This window comes from Bos indicus x Bos taurus, chromosome 1, assembly GCF_003369695.1.
Source record: "Bos indicus x Bos taurus breed Angus x Brahman F1 hybrid chromosome 1, Bos_hybrid_MaternalHap_v2.0, whole genome shotgun sequence".
Lineage (NCBI taxonomy): Eukaryota > Metazoa > Chordata > Mammalia > Artiodactyla > Bovidae > Bos > Bos indicus x Bos taurus.
In genome coordinates, this window is record NC_040076.1 from 97,151,080 (window position 1) to 97,178,751 (window position 27,672).

A 27,672-nucleotide genomic window follows, 5' to 3' on the forward strand; every position below is an offset into this window, starting at 1 on the left:
GACAAGCTATTAATTTAGCTAGACTACCTAGGGTCCTGAACCCAATTAATTTCTAATAATTATAGCCGAAGGGGGCTAGATAGATCTCACTGCCTCTTTCTTTTATTGCCACTCCACGCCACGGAGGTCAGCGTATAATAATAAAGTGTATATTTTGAAAGCGATCTCAAGAACAGTGAGTTATTGCAATGAATGAAAATTGTTTCCATTTTGGCTAATTGAGCTGGTGGCCGAAAGCTGGAGCTCTGAGACTAAATAAAGAGGACTGTTTCATTTCAACATGAAGAAACCCCTGCCTAGCTCTGGTCACCCAGAGAGAGTTTAATTTCTTAACAGCCAACCTGAAACCCAGCGTTGGGTAAACAGTATTAATAATTGCATTACAATGATTAAATTAATCTTGCTGGTAGCCAGCAGAATATAGGTTGTGATTGAATAGCAAGATGTAAAGTTCACTGCACAAAGACAATAGGCCAAGAAATACCTCCTTAAAGAATTCAAACTTTTTTTCAAAGATACCGTGGGGCTGGTTCAATTATAATGCGAGGAAAGGAAGATTTCCTGCTGCATGTAATTTATTGAAAATCGGTTCTTTGCTGTTTCTAGCATTAACTAAAGAAACATAGCTGGAAAAGAGATATGCTTGTCCCGTTCTCTTCTTCAACGACCCATCTTTCCTCCAACTCCCAGCTCGTGTTCTCTGCTTCTGTTATAGAAAAAAAATCCGGAAGAAAAAAAAAACCGACAGTAATAAAACAAGCAAATCCAAACAGCCCGTAAACTCATCGACTTTCCAAGGACGCACTGTTTCCAGGATGCCCGTTTCCGTGGGAGGAAACGCAAGAAAACGTGGGACCCAGTCTGCTGCCCCTTAAGGAAACGAATTTCAGGAGGAGAGGGAAAGGCGGACGGTGCGGATGCAGGCAGCGACTGCAGCTCCGACAACTTGTTGGAGGCCTCTTTTCTCTTGGGCCAGCGACAGCTTAGACGGGACGTCAAAGGGTGTCGGGAACCTCAGGGGCCGCTGAACAGAAAGTCACCTGTTGGGTCTCACGGCTGAGACTTGGGACAGGTGGACTTGACGGGGTCCGGGTACTGGGGAGTGGGAACCCGCCGGGGTTGGCGCTCAGGGGTAGTGGCGCTGCAGGCGGTGAGCGCGGTCCGCGGCTGCTGGCATTTGCTCCATCGGGTTAAACACACTTGAACTAGCACGTTAGTTCTTTTATTAACACTCAGGGCAGAAAGCACATGATAAAATAAAGAAATAAAAAAAGAAAAGAAACCGAGTTTTCAGGTTTGAGAACAAAAGCGATGATTCTGTGAGTACTTTTATTAAACAACAACCACAAGTATGATGCCTGATCTTTTCACAGTGCTTTGGCCCAAGGGCACAGAGGAGTTTGTGTTTATTTTTTCAGTTAGAATATGTTGGCTTTGCTCCTGTCGGAAACTCTTGGAAAGACCAGGCTGAAGACCCATTCGCTGAAGCTACTGACCCCAGGGATTTGAAAAACCAGGGAGGGGAGTGTGCCCTGGCTGCGCCTCACTCCCCATACCCCCTGCCCTCTAGAAAGGCTTTCAGGACAGAGGGGGGAAATCAGTTTTGATTTTCTTTAGTTTTCCGTATCCCACCCAATTCTCACAGCCCCCACCCCAACCCCTGGTCCACCACTGTGGTTTATAATTTTTCAGCAGAAACGACGACTGCAGCTTCACATGTGGGTCTTGTTTTTACTTGGGTTTGATTCCATGGTCCCTTCATTTTCTATAAAATTGCCCATCACTCCTCTTAACCCCCTTTCTGCAACGGGACCCAAATATAGACCTCCACCCCCACCCTGGGCATGAGATAAAAGGAATTAAGTAGAATAGTACAAGGGGGCAATGTTAACTTCTTTTATTTATTTTTTAAGTTCCCCAGAGTGACAAGGTGAAATGAAACCTCTCAGGCAGAGCCTCCTCCTGTCCAGGCTCTCTTACATCCTTAGTGGACTCTACCACCTTTCCTGAAAGTCAAAGACCTTTAGGTTTGGATAGCTGGGAGGGGCTTGGTCCTCTGGACTGCCTCTCTATCCTCTGGCCTAGGTGAGGGTCCCCAGAGAGTCCTTTAAATGGATCAGAAGCAGTTTCTATGAACTTCTTGCCAGTCAGTCTAGTGCGTTTCTCTCCCTAGAGATTTTACTTTCTTTGGTGAAAGCTCTCAACTCCCATTTCTCTGAGGACCTTTTCTGGTTGGCGGGAAGGCTTGCCTTCATGTAAACTGAGGGAACCTAGTGAACTCAGTCATAGACTTCCGGCATTGACATTCAGAATGCTGAAGTGCCTGGTCATTTTGCACCGGCCAAATGTATGAGCACACCACCTGTATGCAGAGGGCAATAGGAATTGTAAAAGGAATGGAAACACCCCCACCCAAACTTGCCTCTTTACTTCAGAGGGGATGATAGAGTTCTCTTGTGCCCATGTGTGTGGGCACCAGAGTTCTTCTCTTTTGGAAACTGTTTTACTCCTACTCTGTGTAATTTTTTCATCACCCTGTTCCATCTCCCCCCTCCCCTACCTCACATTTCAACATTACACATCTGTCTCCCTTGGGTCTTGTAGCTTGATTCTCCAGGGACCTGTACTTACAGCCAAATGCTCCCAGAATTACACAGCTCTGAAGAAAGAGAAGTGATGGGCATCCTTGCCAAGCTGAATCTTTCAAATTTCAATTTTCTGGAATAAAGATATTTGCGAGCCACTGATGGATAGTCCCATTTGGGGTTGAACCTTGCTATCTGTTCCTAGTTTTGACAATAAATGACAACAGGTACAATTGGGCATTCTTGGTTATCTTCCTTCCCATACCCTTCCTTAAACTCACACCCAGAACCTGCTATTCTTTTCTCTTTCCTTTAACTTGAACATCAAGGATGTATCACTGTAGCACAGAGGAAATTTTTCTTTTACGGTGTCTGGTAGGATTTGCAACAGATATTAATGAGGACATAAATAGCTCATGGAAGGTATTGAACAAAACTAAGGTAAGGAGGTTGTACCAAAAGAAAATCCACACTTACTCGGATTTATTCATACCTTAAACACAGCTAGCTCCTTTAAGAGGTCCTCATTTCTGCTTGCCCACTTCTTTGGTAAATCCTGTAATTAAAGCAAATTTTCAATAATGTATTTTTAAAAAAGTGGTGGTGATGGGGGAATCTCTCTCCTACCTCTTCCTTATGACCCGGGAGGTCGTGGGTTTAAGCGAATGAGTGAAATGGCAGACAGGCTGAGCTGCAGCAGGAGGCGACAGGGGCAGCGGTGGGGGAGGCCGGAAGGTGACAGCCGACCTCAGGGAAGGCAAAAAGAAGGTCTTGGATGTCAAATGCCCAAGGTTCCCGGACCTGGGAATCAAGGGTGATCATTATTACTTGGTGAGAATAGACCAACCAACTGACATGTTCCAAGGATGGCAGGAAGTATTAGCATTACACCTAAAATCAAGGAAGAAGCAGTTATTTATTCTGCTTTCAGCTCTGAAAGCAGAAGCCGCAATAGCTTCAGTAGCAGTAGTAGCCGCAGCAGATTTCCCGAAGTTCAGGATGATTCTCACTTTCTCCTGGATCGCTCGCCGAGAGTCCGGTCCTCCTAGTTCTTTAGTGTGGGAAAGATTTTTAAAAGTCCCCTCCCCTCCCCCTACTCCTTGCTTTCCCCCAAGGACCGTACAGAAAATGTCCTGCAATTTATGGTGGGAAAAACAATAATAGTAATGATACAGGCTTATTGGTGATTCCAACACGAAATCAATCCTTTGCCCGAGTCTTTTCGTTCCTTTTTTTTTTTTTTTCTGGGCGAGGTGTCTGCTCCCCTCCGACTCCCTGCGCTCGTTCCCCGCCCCCCGCCGCCCTCCCCATGGCTCCCTTTCTCCGCCTCCTCGGCGATTGCCATCTGACAAGATCTCCAAATCAAAGTGATAAATCGCTCCAAACTTTTTTTGGCGGCGCTGAGATGTTGGAGGGGCGTCTAGCGCGCATGTGCGAAGGTGTCCAAACTGACAATGCTGGAGAGATAGCGAGTGTGGATTGAGAGAAAGGGAGAGAGGGAGGGAGAGAGAGTGAAAGAGGGAAAGACAGAGAGTGAGTGTGTGTGAGAGAGAGAGAGAGAAAGAGAGAGAGAGAGAGAGAGAGTGTGTGTGTGTGTGTGTGTGTGTGTAAGAGAGAGAGGGGGAGGGAGAGAGAGAGAGAGGAGAGGGAGGGAGCGAGAGGGAGAGCAAAAGAAGGAAAAGATCCAAGAAAAAAAAACCCCAACCACACACCAGCGGCTGCAGGACTGGGCACAGCATGAGATCCAAAGGCAGGGCAAGGAAACTGGCCACAAGTAGGTGCAATATCCCTTTTCTATTGGATTTCCCCCTCCTCTGCCATCTTGCATATCTGTCTACTGCGCTCCGGGAGGGAGAGCGGGGCTGCCTCTCGCGCCGGGGCCCCGGTTGGAGGGCAGGCGCAGAGCAGCTCCAGCAACCTGCCAGTCCAGCCTCCGCGCCGGCCGCCCGCGCTCTAGCTCCTTGTTTGGGCGCCAGAGGAGCCGGGGCAACCCTCGAGCCTAGTGCGCGGACCAGCTGTGGCAACCCCGGGGTGGGGGTGGGGGTGGGGGTGGGGGCAGCAAAGACCTGGGTGGGAGGGAGGAGAGAGAGCGAGAGCGAGCGGGAAGGGGTGGGGTGGGTGGGTGAGGTGGGGGTGGGGGAGAGGAGATGCGAAAGTCTCCCCCTCCCCTCCCCTTCCCCCCAGGCGGAGGAGAGTTGCCTCTGGCCAACCAGCTAGTCCCGGGTGTGGGAGGGGGAGCGGGGGATCGGGGAGGGGGGGGCGGGCTGGGGAAAAGAGCCTTTTCGCGCCTCGGTTTGTTTCTGGGGTTTGGGGTTGGTGGAAGGCTCGGAGGGAGCTACAGTGGCGGCGGCGGCGGCGGGCAGCCGTGGTGGAGTTGGGAAAAGTTGCGAGGCGGCCGCTGGAAGTTGCGCGGGCTGGCGGGCTGCGCCGAGCGGCTGTTGCGGTAGTGGGCGCTGTGCGCTCTGCCGTGTTCTCCAGCGTGCGCGGCGCGGCGGGAGGATTGGGGTGGGGAGTGGGGGAGACGAGGGTGGAGGCTGTAGTCCGGGTGTGTGTGTGTGTGTGTGTGTGTGTGTGGTGGCCGGGGGCGGGGGGGCCGGCGCGGGCAGAGCAGAGCTACCAGCTCCGCGGAGCCGCGGGCAGGTGGGGAGAGAAGAGGCCCCGCGAGCGCCTGGAGAGCGCGGACTAGAGGGCGCGCAGCCAGCGGCGACAGCAGCCGAGGAGCAGGAGGCCGAAAGGGCGCGCTCCGGCCCGCGAGCTCCAGGCTGGCAGGGCGCCGAGTGACCCCCAGGGGGCGGGCTGCGGGGACACTGGGCTCGGAGAGGGCGCGGCGGAGCCTCCCGCGCTGTTTCTGGACGCAGCCGAGGTCTTGGGTCACTAACCCTCCCCGGCGCCCCCTGCCTGCCCGGCGTGGAGCGGCCTTGGTCACGCGGGAAGAGGGCGATTGAGTTCGGGGTAGGGGCGACGGGACTCCCATCCCCCATGCTTCTCGCCGAAGTGTTGGGTGGCTTCGACCGGCATTGCCCGCCGAGCCGACACTGTCCGAGAAATCGGTAGCATCAGCCGGGAGTATAAGCTACGGGACTGGATTTGTCCAAATGCTTCTATGTCGAGTCTAAGGGGACCCGGCGGTGCCGAGTCCAGGAGCGATCCGGGGCAGTTCAAAGCGCTCCTCCGCAAGGTGTCAGCACGCGGGGCTGCAGCAGCCTCGGCAAAGCACAGGCCGCCGTTCGCTCTCCCGCTCGCTGAAAACATAATTCTCTTGTTTTGCGTGTGGATCAGAGAACGTAGAGATAGGGTGGTGGGTGGGATGCTTCTCCCAAGTGAACCCCTAGTCTCCCCCACCTCTGCATATTAAAGCCAAGTAACGCCCCGAGCCTTCCCGCCTTTGGTGTCCCCGCCGCAGCCGCGCGGAAGGCAGCGGCACCTCGGGCGGCTGGGTTTCTTTAGCGGTGAGAGTCCGCGGTCTAGCCCAGCGAGATGCTGTCATCTTAGGCGCCTTTCCAGTGCTTCTTCCAGTTCTCACCCAAGCACTCCCTCTCGCCCAAATACGTTTCCTTTCGCTCTGGTCTCAGGGATCAACCTATATATAGGAGTCCTTGGGCCATCAGTCCATCTATTTCTCTTTTGGATATTGTTCATTTCACTTGGCTGCGACAGTGTCAAAGCGCGCCTGTGGAACTCCTGTTTTTCCTGTTTGCGTTTAATGGGGCCGATGTCTTTATTTTCATCGGAGGAGGAATAAATGTACATATATGCTTGGAGGCCTGTGGGCTTCAATTCCGACTGAGGGTTAGGGGTGTGTGTGTGTGTGTGTGTGTGTGGTTGCGGGGACGAAGCGGGGGGTTGAGAGCCGATTTCAACTCTGCCTAAGTTGTGAAATGAAAGCCGAACCCTTCGCGCGCCTCATTGCCTGGTATCCGCCGAAGTGAAAGCAGAACACAAAACCCTGCGAATTTTCTTGGGCAACTTCTTCAACTATTTTAATTACCAAGTTGTTCGCTGCCGAATTCAAACATTCCCGCACGCACAGCCCACTCAACATCCAGAAACCGAGTCTGGTTTCCTGTCTGAGGATACTTGTCATTCATCCAGTGGGAGACCCGTTCATTTTGTCTCTAGTGTTTCTAAGGATGCCGCTGCGGCTTTCTGATAACTAGATGCGAACTCTCACAAACTTTTCTTGCTAAGCCTCAGGTTCCCGCTGGCGCTGCTCCAGCTGTTGCCAACACGGCTGCCTTTCGGACAGCAGCGCTGCTTTATGCAATTCTTCGGTTCTAATCTGGGTAACGAAGGAAATCATATTAAAACTAAGAATTTTTTGTATCTTGAAGCGGTATTTCCTTCCCCGCGTAATGCGTGAGTTTCCGAGCGCAGGGCGGAGATAGTCGCTGACCCCTGCTGTGAAGCCAGCGAAAACTTCGTGGCTGTGTCTGCACCGGGTTTCTTTCTTTTTCTGGGTTAGGAAGAGGCAGTGTGACCAGCATACTTTAAAAAACAAAACCACCCTTTTTGTTGTAAAAGTAAACACTGCAGTGGAATCAAGTCACTTAGAAACAGTTGTTTCCTCGACTGTTATTCTTCATGTATTTTGTAAATTTCTTTGGTGGCCAAGTCTTGTCGCGATCTTGGCTACGGTACAGGATTCCAAGGATCCAAACCAGGGACCACAGACCCTGAAAGTACCTCTGAAGTTAAACTCAGAATGAATGCACAGCCTACTTCCCGACTTACAGGGCTTGTTTTTTTCTTACACAACAGTTAAAACCGATACATTCGTTGCAAATCATTTGGGAGGAATAAACCATTACATTAAAAAAAAATAAGGGAAAAGCAGGAAGACTGACATTTGTACTGTCTAAAGATGGTGGCTTTTATTCCCACCTTTAAGAAAAGAAAACTAAAAGCCAAGCAGTCTCTGGCAGCCGGGTGAGGCTTCCCAGCCGTTTTCTTGGGCGGCCAGGACAGCACCTGGGCCGTGCCAGAAATGCCAGTTGCAACTGTTTCCTTCTGGTGATGGGAAAGAAGTGAAGTTGGATCTGTCTAGCGCGTCTAGGGCCCGAAAACCGAAGGAACCCCCCCCCCCCCGCCCCCACCCCAGTTTTCCAAAGTGACACCCGGCAGGGTTTCAATCACAGCAATGAACGAGTTGCAGCGAATAACCCCCCTTAGCTACCGGGCCACGCAGAAGTCTTGTAAAGACCCAGAAGGCGATGCGATTAGCAAGACCCCGGTGAGGGGAGGGCGGGGGAGGGGGGGCACTTGTTACTTGTACACTTGATCTCGGTTTAAAAAGAGGCTCTGAAGTAGGTAAGGTAGATGACGACTCTTCCTCTCCTGCTTAAACGCCTCCCCTTAGTAAGCCAAGTACATAAGATGGCAAAGAACCGCAAGCCTAGGTTCCAGCCTCCACTGCCCCATGCCTATCTACTTGCGTTTTCCTTTATCCTTTAAAAAGCTCAGATGAAAGCACAAAGCTTTGCTTAAAACACGCATTTTATTTGTTTATTTCAGTCTGCTTTTGAGGAGGGGGAAAAAAGCGCTTGCCCTGCGGAGGCCCCGTTTAGGAAGGCGGTTTATTTACCATTACTTGACCATTACCCTGGCTTAGGGCTTCTTTATTGCATTTGGCACTTAGAACGAAGCATTTCGATGTGTTTCGCCAAAAAAAAAAAAAAAAAAAATCTGTGTTTAGGGGAAGGTTAATAACGTTTTTCATTCTCCCCTCACACTCATCTTCAACACTCTGGAAGGGGACGGTTCATTAGCTACAGGGGCTGGAAGGCTGGAATAAAAGGCTCCTTTTTCAGGTTTTTATTTGTGAGGGGCCGAGGAGTCGCAGGTCTGGGGGCCATTGGCTGCGGTGTGTCTGTGTAAGTGTGCCTGAGTGTGTCTTTTGCAGGGTAGCCCAGCTCTTGGCTTTCTGAGCGGAGGCCTCCCCTCACTACCCGTGGGCGGGCGCGGCCTCCTCAGCAGGCAGACATTCAACACGTAGGACGCTCATCGAATAGAAATTAATGAGTCATCCCGACGTTTTTGCTTTCTTCTTTTTTAAAAGTTGAGGGTAATAATTCAGTAAGCAGTTTTCCTTTAAACATCTTGTCGTTTGGGAGTTTATTTTATTTCATTTTTTTTTTTTTGCGACTTAGGGCCATGTTATCCCAGGCTGCAGACGTCGCCTGGGGCAGGAAGGCCACAGCTGGGGACTCCTGGCTCCATCCTCCCGGGCCAGGAGGGCAGGGGAGCACCGACTTGTTGCCCTCGGCAGGCCAGGCCCAGTCTCCTCTCTCCCCACACATCCTCCGTTTGCCTCTGCTGGAAGCGGGCCCTGAAATGGAGAAACTTGACTTGTCATCTGCTGGCCACTGGCTCTTACCGTGTTCCCAAGGTACTCAGAGCTTGGCAGAGCCCTATTCCCAAGCGCTGGGTACATCGTCCGTTCACTGCCGTCCCCCCACGACCCCTCCAATCATCTCGAAACCAGGCCGGGTGGGATTTGGGGGTGGAGCTGGGGAGGCCCTAGAGAGGAGGGAGGTAGTGCTCACCAGAGCGCCCTCCCCTCCGCACCTCACTCCCCCAGCTGCTCGGCTGCTAGCTCCCAGGCCCAAAGCTTCTTCCCTTTCAACATCAGAGATGCTGTGTGCCTGGCGCGGTGCTTCGCTTGGAGCCTTGTTTGCACCGACCTTGTACAACACATGCACAAACATACACACACACACACTCTCTCACAGCTCAGGGGTTCAGGGACACTTACCCATTCACTCTCTCTGGCAAAGCAGGCCCCTTCCTAACCCCCTGGGACCAAGGAGAGAGGGGCTCTGGGGAGGTGGAGCAGGAGCAGACAGTCACTCCATAAAGATGCTGGGCACATTTTTCTGGAGAGGTGGTTAACCCTTCTTGAGCTGAAAGTCTCAGCTCTAGGCACTTTCTACAAAGATCTGTGGGGTCTGCTTTTCTTTTATATGAATCACTAGTTTCCTCCCCACTTCATTTGCCAAGGTCCTCTTTCTAAAATTAGATTTTCCCCTTCCCACTCTTGAATTTACCAGGGAATTCTCAAGGAAATTGGCTGGGTAGTGAGAACAAGTGTGAGGAAGAGGATGAAAAGGAGACAAACAAATGGAACAAACAAGAGAGGGGAGAAAGGAAGAGAAGCAGCATGCTGCTTCTTCCTAGATCTCCAGTTTGCACACAGATGGGTATTTTTTTTTCCCCAGTAAATGAAAAAAGTGTAATCCTTGTTAATTACCTTTGCTTACATGCCATACAAGAAACTTCAGAGACATTTCTACATAAGGAAGAAACTGTTTACAAAACTCTTTCAAAAGTGTGACATATTGCTCTAGTTCAGCACTAAAAAGCTAAACACACTTACCGTCCTTTGAAGTGCCCTGGCCAGGGCAGCTTATTTGAGTGCGGTTCAGATATTGCTGTGGGTATAACTAATGGCCTCTACCTATTTAGCTCAAGTGGGAGGAGAGAAAGGCCTGAATTCCTTGTCCAATGGGTCCCTCTGGAGACTGGATTCTGGCTCCTGGCCAGTTCTGTACAATGTCAACATTGAATATTTGAATTCCCAGACTCTATTTAACAAGTTTCTAAATAAATAAACTCATTGTGTGTCTGTGTTTAAAATTATTTCACCTCTTCCATAAAAGCCACAGTGTCTTATTACACTGGCCTTGCAAGTTGATTTTTTTTTAAAAAAATAAACAAACAAACAGAGCTTAAGTAATTTTAATAGGCAGATCTTCACAATATGTTTTACAGAGACATTCTCTCATGTGTGGCTGGGTAGGAGCTATTTAGAGGGATCTTGGGCTGTTCTGTGTGATGTGGTAGTGAATTATACTAAAAACCAGGCTAAGTTCAGAAAGTCAGTGCAATATTAATCACATCTAAAGGGAGGCCTGACTGTGTAAGTGTACTGTCTTTATGTATTTGATAATTTTGCCTGCTGGGTCCTAGAAGACAGAGAGCTTCACTGATGTGTCCTAAATGGCTATCTGTAGGCTACCACAGTCCGTAAATATTGGTAGGTGTGGAACTTTGCCCAGATGGAGTTTTCTTTCTGAGCACTTTTTCTTTATCTGTGTCTGTCTCTGTAAGTTGGAAGGGGTAGATACACATGTTATCCTACTGTTTCAGCATGGGTCTGAAGTGGACCATATGAATTCTATGGTTTTACTCATCTCTCAGCATTTGAACATCCACAGCATTTTTATGCAGATTGGAACGTACTTGTTCTAAGAAGTACACGCATAATTAAAAAGAAAAGGCAAGTTCTGGTCCTCTTGAAAGTGTGGACCACATCTGGAGTTGTTAGGAAAAAAAGTGGAATTCACTCTAATTTATGTGTATAAAGGACAACATTATTAAAAAGAATGGGATTTGAAAGGGCACACAGCAAAACCTATAACATTTAGCTGGTAACATGGAGAGCTCAAAGCCAAGAAAAAAATACCACTAACCCATGCAAACCTTAAAATAGATTACAATGACCTCAGCCATTTTCATTTTAAAAAATAATAGCCATGATTAAAATGGGGGGAGTGTTTTACTTGGAACTATACTCTTCTGCATTATTATAAGAGCTGTTTTGTGGTTAAAGAACTGTTGCATTATAGAAAAAAAAAAGTGAATTTTTAATCAAGTTCCTGACTCTTCAAAAGCTCTCACTTTTGAAGTACTTCTTATTTTGGTTTTAGTTATTATTCTTATTCATCAACAAACATGCTGCTTTTAGCTTGTATATATAGCCAAATCCTTGACTACTAATGTTTGAAAAAATTCTAAAGGAAAATTTTATTTGGAGAAGAGATTTTTATTAATTCCTATAGTAACACCAGAGTAGGAATTGGTGGCTATAAAAAAGGAAGGACCAAAGCTTTCTTAACTTAGTTTAAGAACCTGCTTAAAGGACTTAATTTTGTGTGTTAAGGTTGTTCAAACTATGACATTTATGAAAGTCTTTGTAATAGCACTTGGTGGGCTTTGGGGACAAGCAGACTTAAGAAACAAATACTGCTGAGTAGGAATGAGCCATCTGGTCCTGAAGGTTACCACTGTGCTCGCCAGTTTGCATCTGGGTGTGGTCCCTGATTGAATAGCCAGGTCTTCTTCAAGCAATTGAATGCCTCTGAGCTCCAGGATCTTTACTTGTAAAGGAAGAGTTATAACATCACTTTCCTAGGCTGCTGTAAGAATAAATTGGAGTAAGTGTACCCCCTGTACCTCAGTCACAGCCATCACTCAATCAATCTCAGTCACTTTCCTTCAGTTTGATCTGTTACATTTTCCAAATTTTTAAGACATCCTCCCCTCCTCCCCATTCTGTTTTCATCCAGTCTCATCTGTAGACCTATTTGCATGTATATAGTAAGCAGTTTGTATATCTCCTCATCAATCACGTCTTCAGAATAAATGGGAGTCATATGTAAAATTTAGACAAGTCAAAACTGTCTACAGCAAGCCAAACTAAGTGGTACCTTTATTCTGAAAACTTGAGAATCTTCCTTTGCCCCTTTTTGGGGGAGGTGAGGGACACTTTGTGCATACAGTGGGAATTCTCCTTTGCTCCACAGGTGTTGGCATTGTATGTACACAGCCTAAGTTTAGTTGTGCATACCCTCTGGTTCTCATGATCCCTTGCGTATGAAAATTTTACTTTTAAGAGAATGAGTTAAAATTTTTTTTTAAAAATTATTAATTTATATATTTATATTTTTGGCTACAACATGTGGCATGGGAGATTAGTTCCTCTACCAGAGATTAACCCTGGTCCCTCTGCATTGGAAGCATGGAGTCTTAACCACTAGACTACCAGGGAATTCTGGAAATGAGATTTGTAGTTCACTTTACTACTCTAGAGAAGACCTTATTCTCTAAATGAGGTCAGAGTAGAGCAGAGCTTGTAAACTTGAATGCCTACAGGATTTGGCAGGTATGACAAATGCATGAGGCATGGTGGTGTACGCACCAAGCACTCTCTTATTTTTATTTAAAAATTTTTTAATATAAATTATTTATTTTAATTGGAGGCTAATTACTTTACAATATTGTATTGGTTTTGCCATACATCGACATGAATCTGCCATGGGTGCACATGTGTTTCCCATCCTGAACCACCCCCCACCTCCCTCCCCATCCCATCCCTCTGGGTCGTCCCAGTGTACCAGCCCCTAGCATCCTGTATCCTACGTTGAACCTGGACTGGCGATTCGTTTCACATATGATATTATACATGTTTCAATGCCATTCTCCCAAATCATCTCACCCTCATCCTCTCCCTGAGTCCAAAAGACTGTTCTATACATCAGTGTCTCTTTTGCTGTCTTGCATACAGGGTTATCGTTACCATCTTTCTAAATTCCATATATATGCGTTAGTATACTGTATTGGTGTGTTTCTTTCTGGCCTACTTCACTCTGTATAATAGGCTCCAGTTTCATCCACCTCATTAGAACTGATTCAAATGCATTCTTTTTAATAGCTGAGTAATACTCCATTGTGTGTATGTACCACAGCTTTCTTATCCATTCGTCTGCTGATGGACATCTAGGTTGCTTCCATGTCCTGGCTATATAAACAGTGCTGCGATGAACTTTGGGGTACATGTGTCTCTTTCCCTTCTGGTTTCCTCGGTGTGTATGCCCAGCAGTGGGATTGCTGGGTCATATGGCAGTTCTATTTCCAGTTTTTTAAGGAATTTCCACACTGTTCTCCATAGTGGCTGTACTAGTTTGCATTTCCACCAACAGTGTAAGAGAGTTCCCTTTTTTCCACCCCCTCTCCAGAATTTATTGCTTGTAGACTTTTGGATCACAGCCATTCTGACTGGCGTGAAATGGTACCTCATAGTAGTTTGATTTGCATTTCTCTGATAATGAGTGATGTTGAGCATCTTTTCATGTGTTTGTTAGCCATCTGTATGTCTTCTTTGGAGAAATGTCTGTTTAGTTCTTTGGCCTATTTTTTGATTGGGTCATTTATTTTTCTGGAGTTGAGCTGTAGGAGTTGCTTGTATATTTTTGAGATTAGTTGTTTGTCAGTTGCTTCATTTGCTGTTATTTTCTCCCATTCTGAAGGCTGCCTTTTCACCTTGCTTATAGTTTCTTTTGTTGTGCAGAAGCTTTTAATTTTAATTAGGTCCCATTTGTTTATTTTTGCTTTTATTTCCAATATTCTGGGAGGTGGGTCATAGAGGATCCTGCTGTGATTTATGTTGGAGAGTGTTTTGCCTATGTTCTCCTCTAGGAGTTTTATAGTTTCTGGTCTTACATTTAGATCTTTAATCTATTTTGAGTTTATTTTTGTGTATGGTGTTAGAAAGTGTTCTAGTTTCATTCTTTTACAAGTGGTTGACCAGTTTTCCCAGCACCACTTGTTAAAGAGATTGTCTTTTCCCCACTGTATATTCTTGCCTCCTTTGTCAAATATAAGGTGTCCATAGGTGCGTGGATTTATCTCTGGGCTTTCTATTTTGTTCCATTGATCTCTATTTCTGTCTTTGTGCCAGTACCATACTGTCTTGATGACTGTGGCTTTGTAGTAGAGCCTGAAGTCAGGCAGGTTGATTCCTCCAGTTCCATTCTTTCTCAAGATTGCTTTGGCTATTCGAGGTTTTTTGTATTTCCATACAAATTGTGAAATTATTTGTTCTAGCTCTGTAAAAAATACTGTTGGTAGCTTGATAGGGATTGCATTGAATTTTGACATGGAGCCTTTGTACTCCAGAGCTAGAGGCAGTGGCGGGAATTGCATCAAGCTGAGGGTTCAAGCCTTTTCTAAAGGTGCCCTAACTCCCTGCTGCATTTGGGAAAGGTGGCCCAGTGCTGCTAGGTCTTCCATGTGTAAGAGAAGCCGCATACCGGGATTGTTCTGTGAATTTTCCTCTACTTCATAATGTTGACTCAATTTAAACAGCAACATACAGCATTCTGCAGGTCCAGCCAAACACCTCTACCTGTCACGTATAGTTCATGGACCCTGGTTTTGCAACGTCTGGATTAAATGATCTACAAAGGTCCTTCAAAGTTCCAACATTTTACGATACCCACAAGGCTTCCTTAATATTACCTTGTGTTTCTAAGATCTGTATCTTCTTCCTCCACCCCAGAGTTACTCTGTGTGTGTGTGTGTGTTTTGATAGGTGGAAGTACTTATTACAGAATCTGATATCTGGCCATTTATCTGGAAAAAAAGTCTTTCTCAGCCATGTTGTGTCTTTCTTTCCCTCCACGCTGCTTCATCATTAATTGGCTTAAGAAAATAAACTGAAACAGTCACTCCCCATCTCATAGCCACTGGTCACCATTCTTCTTTATTTCTCCCTCAACCCAATTCTTTGATTTGTGGGTTGGGGGTTGAGCAGTAAATCATTTGGAGACAGTTTTCTGTGGTTTTCCTCGGTGGGAGAAGAAGTCATTTGGCTACTGTGGGTATCACAGAGGAAGAGTTCACTCCTGCTCCCTAGGAGGGTCCAGATGTCATGTCCTATACATCTGTAACTGAAGAACCCAGCTGAATTTAAACATGAACCTAAGATGGAGAAATTAGTTTTTAAGGGACAGAGGTATTATTTGACAAGAATGGCTCTCCTTGCAGCAAGGTTGATATATTCAGGGAACATTTGAAAATAAACACACATTATTCTGTTTATTGTCATGATTTGTATTTTTAGCAGAAGTGGTGGGTGAAGAAGAGGTAAGATTAAGTCCTACGGATACGAAGGTCGAAGTATGGTGATAAAATACTGACACGACAGATTTTCCCAATAATGTCTAGACTGAGAACTCTATAATATCTAAATGAGTACTATAGTCAAGGGACTGGTCAATAAATACTTGCTAACTTTCAGTTAGCATTGTTAGCAAAATCATCAGATAAAGCAATGCTTGTAAAGTAGTGACGAACCATGCCTATAAGTATTACCAATGGGTTAGGAGATAAACTCCCAGTTTTTACACCTGACACTGAAACCCCAATTTTTTTAGTCAGGCCTTTGAGGTACTCCCACTCTTGAGTCAGATGGTTATTCTGAGCCCACGTTCTGACATAGATTGGCCTTGGGTCTGAGTCCTGATTCCACCAATTACTAACTGTGTGAGATAAAGGCCACTTAATGTTTTTTGGCTACAGTTTTCTTAATTATAGACTAAAGGTATTTTCTTCATGGGAGGACTTGATGAACTAATGTATTAAAGCACCTTACTATTAAATGTTTAATAGTAAGAGCTCAACACATGTTCATCATTATTTTATAAGACTTTCAGGCTTGTTTGTCTCCCTATCCAAATTAGTCCGTTCAACCTGATTTGTTTAATCATTCTGCTTTTCTCAGTCTTTTGTCAGCCTAGTCTTGTGTCTCCATCTTCCAGCCTTTGGCCACAATGTTGTCATAGTCTGTAGACCTCCCCATACAGTCCTCTGACCATCAACATCTAACTCCTTTAAGAGTTAGTTGAAAGGTTTCCTTCTTCATGTGGTTCATCCTCAACCCTCCTGGAGACATGTTTTCTCTATGTTTTTTCCTTCCAATAGTATGGAATTATTTTTATCCTATCATCATTTGGATATTTTGTTATAAATTACTTTCTTCACTTTCTGTATCTTATTTTTCTAGCTAAACTGTAAAACTCTTGGAGAGTCCATTTCTGTTTCATACAGTCCCCATTTCTATGCTTTGCATGTTGCAGATATCAGTACAGTTAGGTGATGGTGGTTAGCGATGGGCTTTGCTGGATTATGTGAACACCTTCAATTTCTTTGCCTGTAAAACCTGTGCAGTCAGGTACTGTCAGTGCTAGAACTCGGGGATATCTGACACTTTAATTGCATACTAAATCCACAGTTGGCTTATTTTGACAGTGATAAACCACCTGGAAAGCACGTTTGGAAAGTAGAGTATTATTCCTAATTTTCACCAATAATGCTCCTCATTTTGCCTGTGCAGGTTTAACCTACGGCTCCTCACTTAAATTACAAATTGTTATTGATCTACACCTGATCTTAAGGTTTATGGAAACGCTGCGCTGGACTTGATTCCGGAGACTGTAAGTGGAATCAAGATAGAGACAGTGAAACAGTTTGTGGACTCATGTAATTCCGAGGGATTTGGGGGCAGTCAGCTTTACAAAGGTCATCAGAAGCCAAGGTTTTAGACAAATTCCAACTCTAATTCAAACAATAGCAACAATAATTTTGCTGTATATTTTAATGTTCATTTATAATGAAAGTCTCTTTCAATTTAAGGCTGACCAAGTGATGTTGCATTCAGTCTTGTTTAACTGATCAAACTAATTTCACCCACCCAATGGGGCCCCTTAGTTCAAATCAACCATGTCTTCTTCCTCCCATTGAATCCCTCTACCCCTCTCCCCTACTTACCCTTTTACTAATCTCTCATCTCTGTGGTGAAAACAGGACTATTTGTGCCTTGGACAACTGTCCTCAAGCTCTGAATGACTGCATGGTTTCCATTCCTGTTAGAAGTTTTCTTCCTGCAATACCAGCCTGGAGTGACTTTTTGTCCTGCTCTTTGAGCTGCTTTTAAGGCATTGGAAGCCCCTTTGACATGAAACTTAGAAACTGAGAACCACAATTTTATACTGTAATGCTGATTATAGACTTTATCTTTGGCAGCAGCCATGAAATTAAGTAGTAATAAAATGTTTCATGATAAAATGAAAATGAAAATGGAGGGATTGAGCAACTCTCTTGGTTTCTGATAGGGTCATGGTTTTTAACCTTGTTTAGAGTCTCAGATACCTGTGAGAATCTGATGAAAGGTATGAAGTCTCCTTCCAGAAAACGCATATGTTTTCATATATACATACTGCTACTGCTACTGCTACTGCTAAGTTGCTTCAGTCGTGTCGGACTCTGTGTCACCCCATAGATGGCAGCCCACCAGGCTTCCCCGTCCCTGGGATTCTCCAGGCAAGAATACTGGAATGGGTTGCCATTTCCTTCTCCAATGCATGAAAGTGAAAAGTGAAAGTGAAGTCGCTCAGTCGTTTCCGACTCTTAGCAACCCCATAGTCTGCAGCCTACCAGGCTCCTCCGTCCATGGGATTTTCTAGGCAAAAGTACTGAAGTGGGGTGCCATTGCCTTCTCTGTCATATATGCATAAAATATCCTTAAAAGTTTTCATACAGTGTCAGTGGTTCATTGACTTCTAAATTCCAGCCATAGGTATTATAATGGTTCATTCATGTGAATCAGACTTGCTGTACCCTAGTATGTTTGTTATGTAATGTCTTAAAGTATTTAATCAATATTTTTCATTATCTTAGAGATATTTTTCCTGCTTAAAAATTTATACTTGCTCTAAAAATTTAAAAACTGCCAAAACAAGCACACCAAAAATGAAAGTTCTTTGTTGCCTACCCTCTTTTGTCACATATTGCCCGCCGATGGCTCCTATATACCATTCAGTGTAGTGTGTCTGTTAGCACGTATGTGTGTATAAAGTTACAACCTTTTACAGCAATTTGCTTTTCTCTTTTTAAATAACTTAATCATATACCTTGGACCCTTCCTGTCCCTATGTATCAATCTAACCAATTCTTTTAAAGGCAGCAGATCCTTCATCGTTTGGATGTGACACATTTTATTGAACCCTATGGTTGACATTTGAATAGCTTCCAGTTTTCAGAACAGGACAGAGAAGTTCCCTAGCCCAGGACTCTACGGGAAAATGAAAGTGAAGTGTACAATTAAAGGAAGCTCACAGTTCAGGGTGAAGTGTGCTGGCCCTTGAGCCTCAAACACAGTGGGGCTTTGGGAAGGTCACAGAGGGTTGCCTCACCCTGTCAGGACAGATCAGATTTCCAAGTATCTTTACCCCCTGAGGTCCAAGGGTCGAAGCCCAGAGCTAAGGTACATCTTTGTGAGATACACTGTGATATATCAGTGACATTTCAAGCTTCCTGGATTGTTTTAGACCTCATATTTATGACCTATTTCTATTTTCTCCTGCTGTTCAGCACAGGCTGTAGCTGAAACCAGTTCACATACCCCTAACTGTATAAGAACAAGTAAGTTGTCAGGGTTTCAAATCTCAAGTTTCTGTTTTGAAATTACAATTTCTTTGCATGTACTTTTGTTTTAATTGGAGGATAATTGCTTTACAATATTGTGTTGGCCTCTGCCATACATCAACATGAATTAGCTACAGGAATACATATGTCCCCATGCATGTACAGTTTTTACCACATTGTGTATACAGCAACCAACTAATGGGACTAGGTAAATGCAGTTTATTTAAAGCCAATAAAAAATTTTTTGATGCTCTTTTAAAAATTACCCACAATAATTTCTAACCTATGAATTGGAAAGACCATTTTTATAGGAAAATGTTTTTCACTGGATAACCATACTATGGGAAATTTTTTATAATGGAAACTATCTCTTACTTTTAACTATAGCATCAAAAATTTGACAGTATAATGTTACACACTAAAGCCCATCAGATGCAAAATTCCAGTTTTTGATTATAAGTTATAAACCAGGATAGAAAGACTTCTGAAAAGTGGTTTTCTTTGGCAATGATGTTGTTGATTAAATATAAAAAATTCAGAAAAAATTAGTTCAGCCCATTCCTTTACACAGAGGTTACAAAAATGAAATAGCTTGGCTTTGGTTCTAGTGGGAACAACTTTGCCTATTAAAGCTCATTAGATTAGATTAAAAACACACTAGACATTTTAGACTGAATTTGAAAAGGCGCCATTCAAGGGATCAAAATTTAGTCATATAAATCTTTTTAAGAATTAATTTACTTTGCAATTTTGGTTCCTTAGAGTACAGTATTTGTTCCAAATTCAAATATTATTTTTAATGGATGCATAAAAGTTGTTCCATGGGGCATTACTCTTGTTAACATTTTTAAAGCATTTTTTAAAGGAGATCAATCAAATCAACTCAATAAATAGTTATTGAGTGCCTAGTATATAAAAGGCACAATGAACAAAACCCTAGAAACACTGACTTTCCTGAAAATATTGAACATCAGCACTCAACAGACATACATGCTGCTGCTGTTGCTGCTAAGTCGCTTCAGTCATGTCTGACTCTGTGCGACCCCATAGATGGCAGCCCACCAGGCTCCTCTGTCCCTGGGATTCTCCAGGCAAGAACACTGGAGTGGGTTGCCATTTGCTTCTCCATGACAGACCTACATATACCCCTGACAATGGTTTATTAACTGAGAGAAAGACCACTGTGTGCCTGTTGCTGGTTATCAATGACTACATTGTGGTTTCATGAGCCTGGAACACTGAATTCTATGCCTGACTCTTCTCCACATATACTTTGCTAACTTTGCTAACATTGTGAAGCCACATACTTAGCAAACTGCAGTGCCATTCCAAGCATTGGGGGTCTTCCATTTGACAATAATACCATGCTTCATTTCTCTTAATCCCTGTCAGATGTGGAGGTCATTGCTTGCCTCACTAAGTTACTTACATGCTAATGCTGATGGTTTCCATTCAAGATACTTGAAAACAAAGCCAGGCCCTTATAAATACTTACTCTTGGTGACTGTTATGCACTCATTTAGCAACTGTTCTGTAATTGTAGGTGAAGGGAAGATAGCAGCATACACACACACACACACACACACACAGAGGCAAGGCCCACATGGAGTTCCCATTCCAGGGGAAATAAACGTGAATGGTCATATACTTTCAGATGTTGACTTGTGGTCTGAGGAAGATAACGGTGGGTAATTTGCTAGAGAGCACCCAGGACTTATTTTAGAAGCATGGTCAGAGAAGACCTCTCTGAGGAGGTGACACTAGAGCAGAGTGATATGACGAGTCTGTTGTTTAAGTGTTTGAAGTGTGCCACTTTGACACTTATGGCTAGTGTATTCAATCTTCCTGGTTCTCTAACCTAGGGCAAAAGCAGACAAGACGTCAAAGTATTGTCATTGATTTCATTTTGTACAATGCACTCACAGATACCATATACATTTTTAGCTGGCTCCACAGCCTGGGGGTCAGAACAAACGTTTTTGTGTATCTTCTTTTATAGATGGAGGGAGTGGGAATTTTGGGTTTGATCTGTAAACATTAGGTTGGTGGCAGCATCAGAGAACAAATTGGGTTTCTGGACACATAATTCAGTCCAGTTAAACAAATATTTATTGGACACCGTTTTAATAGCCTGAGCCAAGCGTGGTGTTGGGCACTGAGTGTACAAAGAGAAATAAAATCAGTTTTCTGCCCTTGAAGAATTTACAGTCTTTTGGGAGAGACAGAATGCGTGGGCAGATGTCTCAGTACAGTGGGCTCAGGGTAAGCCCAAGGGTCACAGCCCTACTCTGGTTGAGTCACAACCATCTGGACAGTGGTACATGGCCGACGGCGTACCTTGTTTTACATCTTTTCTGACAAAACATCCTTTAACCGCCCCAAGCTCAGAAAAAAACTTGTTTCAAATTTGAGGGTTAAAAGTTTGTATGGGTGTAGAAACGCTGGGCTGGAAGAAGCACAAGCTGAAATCAAGATTGCTGGGAGAAATATCAATAACCTCAGATATGCAGATGATGTCACCCTTATGGCAGAAAGTGAAGAGGAACTAAAAAGCTTCTTGATGAAAGTGAAAGAGAAGAGTGAAAAAGTTGGCTTAAAGCTCAACATTCAGAAAATGAAGATCATGGCATCTGGTCCCATCACTTCAGGGAAAATAGATGGGGAAACAGTGGAAACAGTGTCAGACTTTATTTTGGGGGGCTCCAAAATCACTGCAGATGGTGACTGCAGCCATGAAATTAAAAGACGCTTACTCCTTGGAAGGAAAGTTGTGAAAAAAAAAAAAAAAAAAGAAAGTTGTGACCAACCTAGATAGAATATTCAAAAGCAGAGACATTACTTTGCCAACAAAGGTCCATCTAGTCAAGGCTATGGTTTTTCCATTGGTCATGTATAGATGTGAGAGTTGGACTGTGAAGAAAGCTGAGCACCAAAGAATTGATGCTTTTGAACTGTGGTGTTGGAGAAGACTCTTGAGAGTCCCTTGGACTGCAAGGAGATCCAACCAGTCCATTCTGAAGGAGATCAGCCCTGGGATTTCTTTGGAAGGACTGATGCTAAAGCTGAAACTCCCGTACTTTGGCCACCTCATGCAAAGAGTTGACTCATTGGAAAAGACTCTGATGCTGGGAGGGATTGGGGGCAGGAGGAGAAGGGGACGACAAAGGATGAGATGGCTGGATGGCATCACTGACTCGATGGACGTGAGTCTCAGTGAACTCCGGGACTTGGTGGTGGACAGGGAGGCCTGGCATGCTGCGATTCATGGGGTCTCAAAGAGTTGGACATGACTGAGCGACTGAACTGAACTGAATGCATTTAAATGCATTTCTAAATTTATCTTCTGAGCCTTCAAATGCCTAGGATGGAGGACATTTGTAAATTAGATGGGCAATTAAATGTTTCCTGAAAGATCCCCTGCCCCTACTCCAGTCACCTTTATCTGTGGTTAGGGAGACACTGAACACTGCTGTAGGAATGTGGTAAGATGCAGAGTGTTTGAGTTGTGAACCCATAGCCTTCGGTCTGCACCTGAACAAAATGCTCTTCCCACACTCACCACTTTAGTGTATTTTCTCTCTGGTGCAGCTAGAACAAACTTTCTAATTACAGTTCAAGAAGAAGTTCTTCCCGGAGATTTCCCAAGAGTTTCCTCCAACTCCTTGCCACCTGAAGCCGTGTCTGAGAGCAAAGATGTGATGCCCAAACTGAAATCCTCATGGTTTCAAAGGTGCACCTTGCTTTTAGGCTCAACATTCGTCTAGTAGAAGATAATGCTATCCAAAGACTGCAAGTGGGTCTTAGGAAGCATTACTATGAACAAAGCTGGTGGAGGTGATGGAATTCCCACTGAGGTATTTAAAATCCTAAAAGATGATGCCCTTAAAGTGCTGCACTCAATATGCCAGCAAATTTGGAAAACTTAGCAGTGGCCACAGGGCTGCAAAAGGTCAGTCAGTTTTTATTCCAAAGATGGACAGGAGCTCAGAGAAGTGGCTCCTGCTCGGGTCGGCATGTGATTATGTTGTTTATAAAACAGAAATCAAATAAAAAGCATGGCCCTCTCATCCAGTTCTCTTTGCTAAGCATCTTGCTGTGCAGTGTGTATGTGTGTCTAAGCTAATTTTCCAGCTGCTAGGCCTGGCGGAGAAGTCAGTGTATCCAACGTCATTACTGCTAGGCACAGTGTGAAACCCTGAGCAGACTCCCCATTTACCTGAATGCATATGATGACAGTGATCTAAGCATCCTTACTGCAACATTAAAACACCAGGAGAGATGTTGTTTGACTCATGAAGTAGTATTGTGTCTTCATTTCTTTGGCCTAAAAATACTGGGTAGATGAATCTGAAGAGGATGGGAAATGTCAAGGTAAAAAGCATTATGCATCCAGGGCTTTCAAAGGGCCTCATGATCTGTGGATCAGATCTCTCTTCCTGCCCTTGGGTTATAATAATCTCTCAGTCACCAGGGTTTTAGTCTCAAGAAAAGAAAATACTGTGATACCTAAATGATGAGCTGTACCTTAGGAAACCTTCCAAGTGAATCTGTGGCATAGGCCAGGACTGGTAGACTGCTTCCAGGGTATATGGAACACAACCATTTATTTCCTTCTTTCACTCTCACACAATTTGCCTGGATGATATCATAACATTTCATTATGTAGAGTTGACAATTAGTAATAATTTTCCTAAGAAGAAAATGCTCTCTGGAGCATTTTAAATCCTGTCTACTTAGAAAATAGATGCTTATTTTTTTCTTAGGTGAGTTCATTTCAAAAGTTCAGAATATTTTGGGTATCATGGGCATGTTTTCTGAGGGATGATGTTCACCAGAATATCAAAACATAGCCTGAGTCCCAGCTTTGCTACTCGTCAGCCTGGTGTCCTTTGGCAGGGTACTGACTCTTTGAGCTCAATGTCCTCAAGTATAAGATAGGAACAGTACCTCTGCTTTGGCTTCCTTTACACTGCTGCTGCTGCTAAGTCGCTTCAGTCGTGTCCGACTCTGCGACCCCATAGACGGCAGCCCACCAGGCTCCCCTGTTCCTGGGATTCTCCAGGCAAGAACACTGGAGTGGGTTGCCATTTCCTTCTCCAATGCATGAAAGTGAAAAGTGAAACTGAAGTCACTCAGTCGTATCTGACTCTTCGCGACCCCATGGACTGCAGCCTACCAGGCTCCTCCATCCATGGGATTTTCCAGGCAAGAGTACTGGAGTGGGGTGCCATTGCATTCTCCTCTACACTAGTAATGTCAAAAATGAGATAACATATGTGTAAGCTTTTGTAAATTGTAATGAACTGTGTAAATTTAATACAGTTCTAAAATTATAGAATATTAAAAATGCTGCAAGGGATTAGGCATGTAGATTCTGGAGCCACATTGTTTAGGATGACATCTTGGCTCTACTACTACCAAGCTGTGTGGCCATGGACAAACTACTCAGCCTCTCTGCGCCTTAGTTGCTTCATCTGTAAAAAAGACATAATTTACAAAACAGCAAGTAATGGTACTAATGAAGAGTGCTGAATGTTCACATGTTATGAGGTCAGTTCTCCCACCTCTGTGTTTTGTTATCCTGGTTTTGTGGGGAGGGCACTTGGAATACACTAGTTGTTTGCTCCAGGCCTTTCGGTTCTGAGCACAGAGCTAGGATCCAGCCTGGATTTGCTTTATACCAAAGCCTAAGAATTTACTGAATCTGAACATTCCACTGCCTTTTTTTTTTTTTTTTAATTCAGAAATAAAAGTGGAACATGACATTGCCTGGGCATTCCAGAGCTCATAAAGATAATACGATTTTTCATAGAGGGCACCTTCATCTCAAGAAGTAATTTCATACAATTCTCAGTAAAGGGGAATTTTGCCACAGTTGATATAAGTAATCTTTTCTATGACAAGGGCTGCTTATCTTCCTGTCTTCCACTTTCTTCCTAGAGTTATCTGCAGTGTGGTTTTCCATCACTTTATGTTTTTAGTTTTATTTAGGTAGTTCTACAAATCTTTGTTCAATGGATGTCTTACTTAGGAAAGACTTCGTCACTTAATTGTCTGAAATCACAAGCTAATTACACCTTACAGTTTACTAGTCAATAGTGCTGAATTCAAATTCCCATTTTCTGAACAATGCACTGTGACTGTAAATTCGCCCAAGGTCACCAGTGTGTTTTTAAGGCAAGAAAAGCAAGCCACAACTTTATGAGTCTTTCCTCTGTGCATCGCATCTGAAAGCAAGTCCTCAACTTTGTTCTGATAGCCAAATCATTTGGATCTTGCAATGAAGTGTTGGACTAGATGCATCGTTGAATAATCTGTGGGAATTAAATAAGGGGAGGGCTAATAAGGTCTCAGACTTAGTCTGTTGTTTGGTTTGTTTATTTTGGGGGACAGGGTAGTGGACAAGTTAAGAGAAGATTGTTTTTGTTTTAGTCACTAAGTCGTGTCCGACTCTTGTGACTCCATGGACTGTAGCCCACCAGGCTCCTCTGTCCATGGGATTTCCCAGGCGAGAATACTGGAGTGCGTTGCCATTTCCTTCTCTAGGAGTTCTTCACGACCCAGGGATTGAACCCACTTCTCCTGCATTGGCAGGTGGTTTCTTTACCACTGAGCCACCAGAGAAGAAGTCCTAAGAAAAGATTCAAATATAGCTGGATAGAATCACTTGGAGAGCTCAAATATACCAGTGTTTGGGATCCACCCCAAACTAATTAAATCAGAATCCACGGTTGTGGGGCTCAGGTGGTGGGGAGCAGTGAGTCCCAGAAATAAGAAACTGGGAATAAGGAGATGATTTAAGGAGATAGCAAAGATAGTAAAGTGGTTACAAATGCTTCAGTTCAGTTCAGTTCAGTTCAGTTGCTCAGTCATGTCCGACTCTTTGCAACCCCATGAATCAAAGCATGTCAGGCCTCCCTGTCCATCACCAACTCCCAGAGTCCACCCAAACCCATGTCCATCAAGTCGGTGATGCCATCCAGCCATCTGATCTTCTGTCGTCCCCTTCTCCTCCTGCCCCCAATCCCTCCCAGCATCAGGGTCTTTTCCAATGAGTCAACTCTTTGCATGAGGTGGCCAAAGTATTAGAGTTTCAGCTTCAGCAGCAGTCCTTCCAAAGAACACCCAGGACTGATCTCCTTTAGAATGGACTGGTAGGATCTCCTTGCAGTCCAAGGGACTCTCAAGAGTCTTCTCCAACACCACAGTTCAAAAGCATCAATTCTTCGGCGCTCAGCTTTCTTCACAGTCCAACTCACATCCATACATGACCACTGGAAAAACCATAGCCTTGACTAGACGGACTTTGTTGGCAAAGTAATATCTCTGCTTTTAATATGCTATCTAGGTTGGTCACAACTTTCCTTCCAAAGAGTAAGCGTCTTTTAATTTCATGGCTGCAGTCACCATCTGCAGTGATTTTGGAGCCCCCCAAAATAAAGTCTGACACCATGGGGGTAATTCCAGGACTGTATACCTTTTATTGTATGGCTTCCTTTTGACTTTTATAAGCACAGAGTTAGAATTTGGAAAGATTCTCTTAGCACTTGGCTCCATGGACTTGCTTTCTGCCTATGACTTCTGGTCTTTGTGGCAGTAATATGCAAGAGCTTTCCAGTTGTGAAAAGCCACTTCTGGGGACACTGCATCACAGACAACGGATGGTCTTTTGAGAGTCCAGGAACTTTGGTGTCTTTTTGACCATTTTGATCTGGTAGTCATTTCTAAGGAGACAATAATGCTTTTCAGATAAAAAATAATCACAAAAACAACCCAAACAAAAACAGAATCAGCAGCTGCCTGGAGAGAGAGCCCTTTAATATTGCTAGTTTCTTTCATCTTTTGGTTTTCTGGAACCCTCAACATGAATGCTTGTACCAACCTTTTCATGCAAAGGGACTGCTGGAAATTCCAGAGAAAGCATGGAGGGAAAACAGAAAATGAATTGTTAAAAAATAGATGTCTCAACCAGAAATGTAAAAAATGCAGAGTAGGTTTTCAGACGGGGATTGCGCTGTGTTTTAGAAAGTTTGGATGTTGAATGCCAGTGACCATTATGCTTGGCTGGTTTTAATCAATGCTATCAGTCACTCACTTCCTTATACAGGAAGATGTATTAAATAAACATGTTGGATGTTGTTGGATGGTCCAGGTATGTTCAGTTGCACCTGAGTGCACACTAGCTCAAGGTGCCTGGTGGTTCTGGAGGTTTCGTTGAGCTCAGTGGGATAAACACCAAAACAGGCTACATGAAGAAACACAAGACATTTGTGTGCACTTGTGATGAAGGAGAATGGCTTTACTGAAAGACAGAATTGAGCCAGCAACAAGGCATGAGTGTGTATTTATAAAACGTGTTCTTGTGTGGATCTGTGGACAGTTGAGGGTCCCTCCTTCAGTTTTAGTTGAAGTTGTATGTTTCAAAATTATTAACCATGACACCCAAATACTCCAAGGAATTTCATTTGGATTCTGCCACTATTTCAATGATGATAAATCTAATTGCCCCTTTGTTTTTTCTTTCAAAGTGATCACTTGCATTTTCTAATTTTTAGGACTTTCTTCAAACCAAGTGTAAAGGGATAAAGTAGTTCAGTTTAAAAAAGAGAATAAAGCCATATTTTCATAAGAGCTTTTGAATGTTTATTTTGATTATAATGCCAGTGTAAGATGAATTTTATATATAAAATGCCAGGAACCAAGAGTATAATTTTCTAGCCTCAGGAGTGGGGCTACAGAATCACACATATTTTAGATAATCTGTGTATTTTAAGAGCATTATAAGCTGCAGTGCAAGAGGGGTTTTGCAGCAAAATATATGGTCAGCGAGAGAAAATAGAATGATTCTATTCTGCAACTGAGGCTTGAAATAGGAAGACGAGAGTAACTTTTTCCAGGCCACCCATAAGAGAAACGTGGTACAGGGAAATGATTTCTTAGCTACCAGACAGCTTTCAAACCCATTGCTTTCAGAGAAAATTTTTTGACTTATTTCCTGGGAATGGAGGATCTGTAGTAGAGGTCCATCCTTTTCACTGTGCAGAAA

The 27,672-nt window shown here is 44.0% G+C and overlaps 1 protein-coding gene and 1 long non-coding RNA gene across 9 annotated transcripts in view; one reads left to right on the forward strand and one right to left on the reverse strand.

Annotated features, from left to right (window-relative positions):
* Positions 1-1,881: 1,881 nt before the first annotated feature.
* Positions 1,882-4,384, reverse strand: LOC113892647. Of its 3 annotated transcripts, none has more exons than XR_003511095.1 (5): positions 4,298-4,384; positions 3,213-3,386; positions 3,079-3,141; positions 2,632-2,718; positions 1,882-2,362 (listed from the first exon to the last, which is right to left on the reverse strand). It is a non-coding gene; the product is annotated as an uncharacterized LOC113892647 (long non-coding RNA). The 3 variants fall into 3 exon arrangements; XR_003511096.1 differs by lacking the exon at positions 4,298-4,384 and adding an exon at positions 3,477-3,824; XR_003511094.1 differs by lacking the exon at positions 4,298-4,384 and having other exon boundaries at positions 3,213-3,824.
* Positions 3,889-27,672, forward strand: part of MECOM (MDS1 and EVI1 complex locus) — a 627,611-nt gene continuing 603,827 nt past the window's right edge. For 4 of the 6 annotated variants that reach the window (XM_027541676.1, XM_027541649.1, XM_027541638.1 and 1 more), the window contains exon 1: positions 4,216-4,359. In XM_027541676.1, the coding sequence (XP_027397477.1) occupies positions 4,323-4,359 (37 nt within the window). In that variant the 5' untranslated portion in view covers positions 4,216-4,322. Of the gene's footprint in view, positions 4,360-27,672 lie in introns of all 6 variants that reach the window. The other 2 variants (XM_027541659.1, XM_027541631.1) reach the window with 2 other exon arrangements.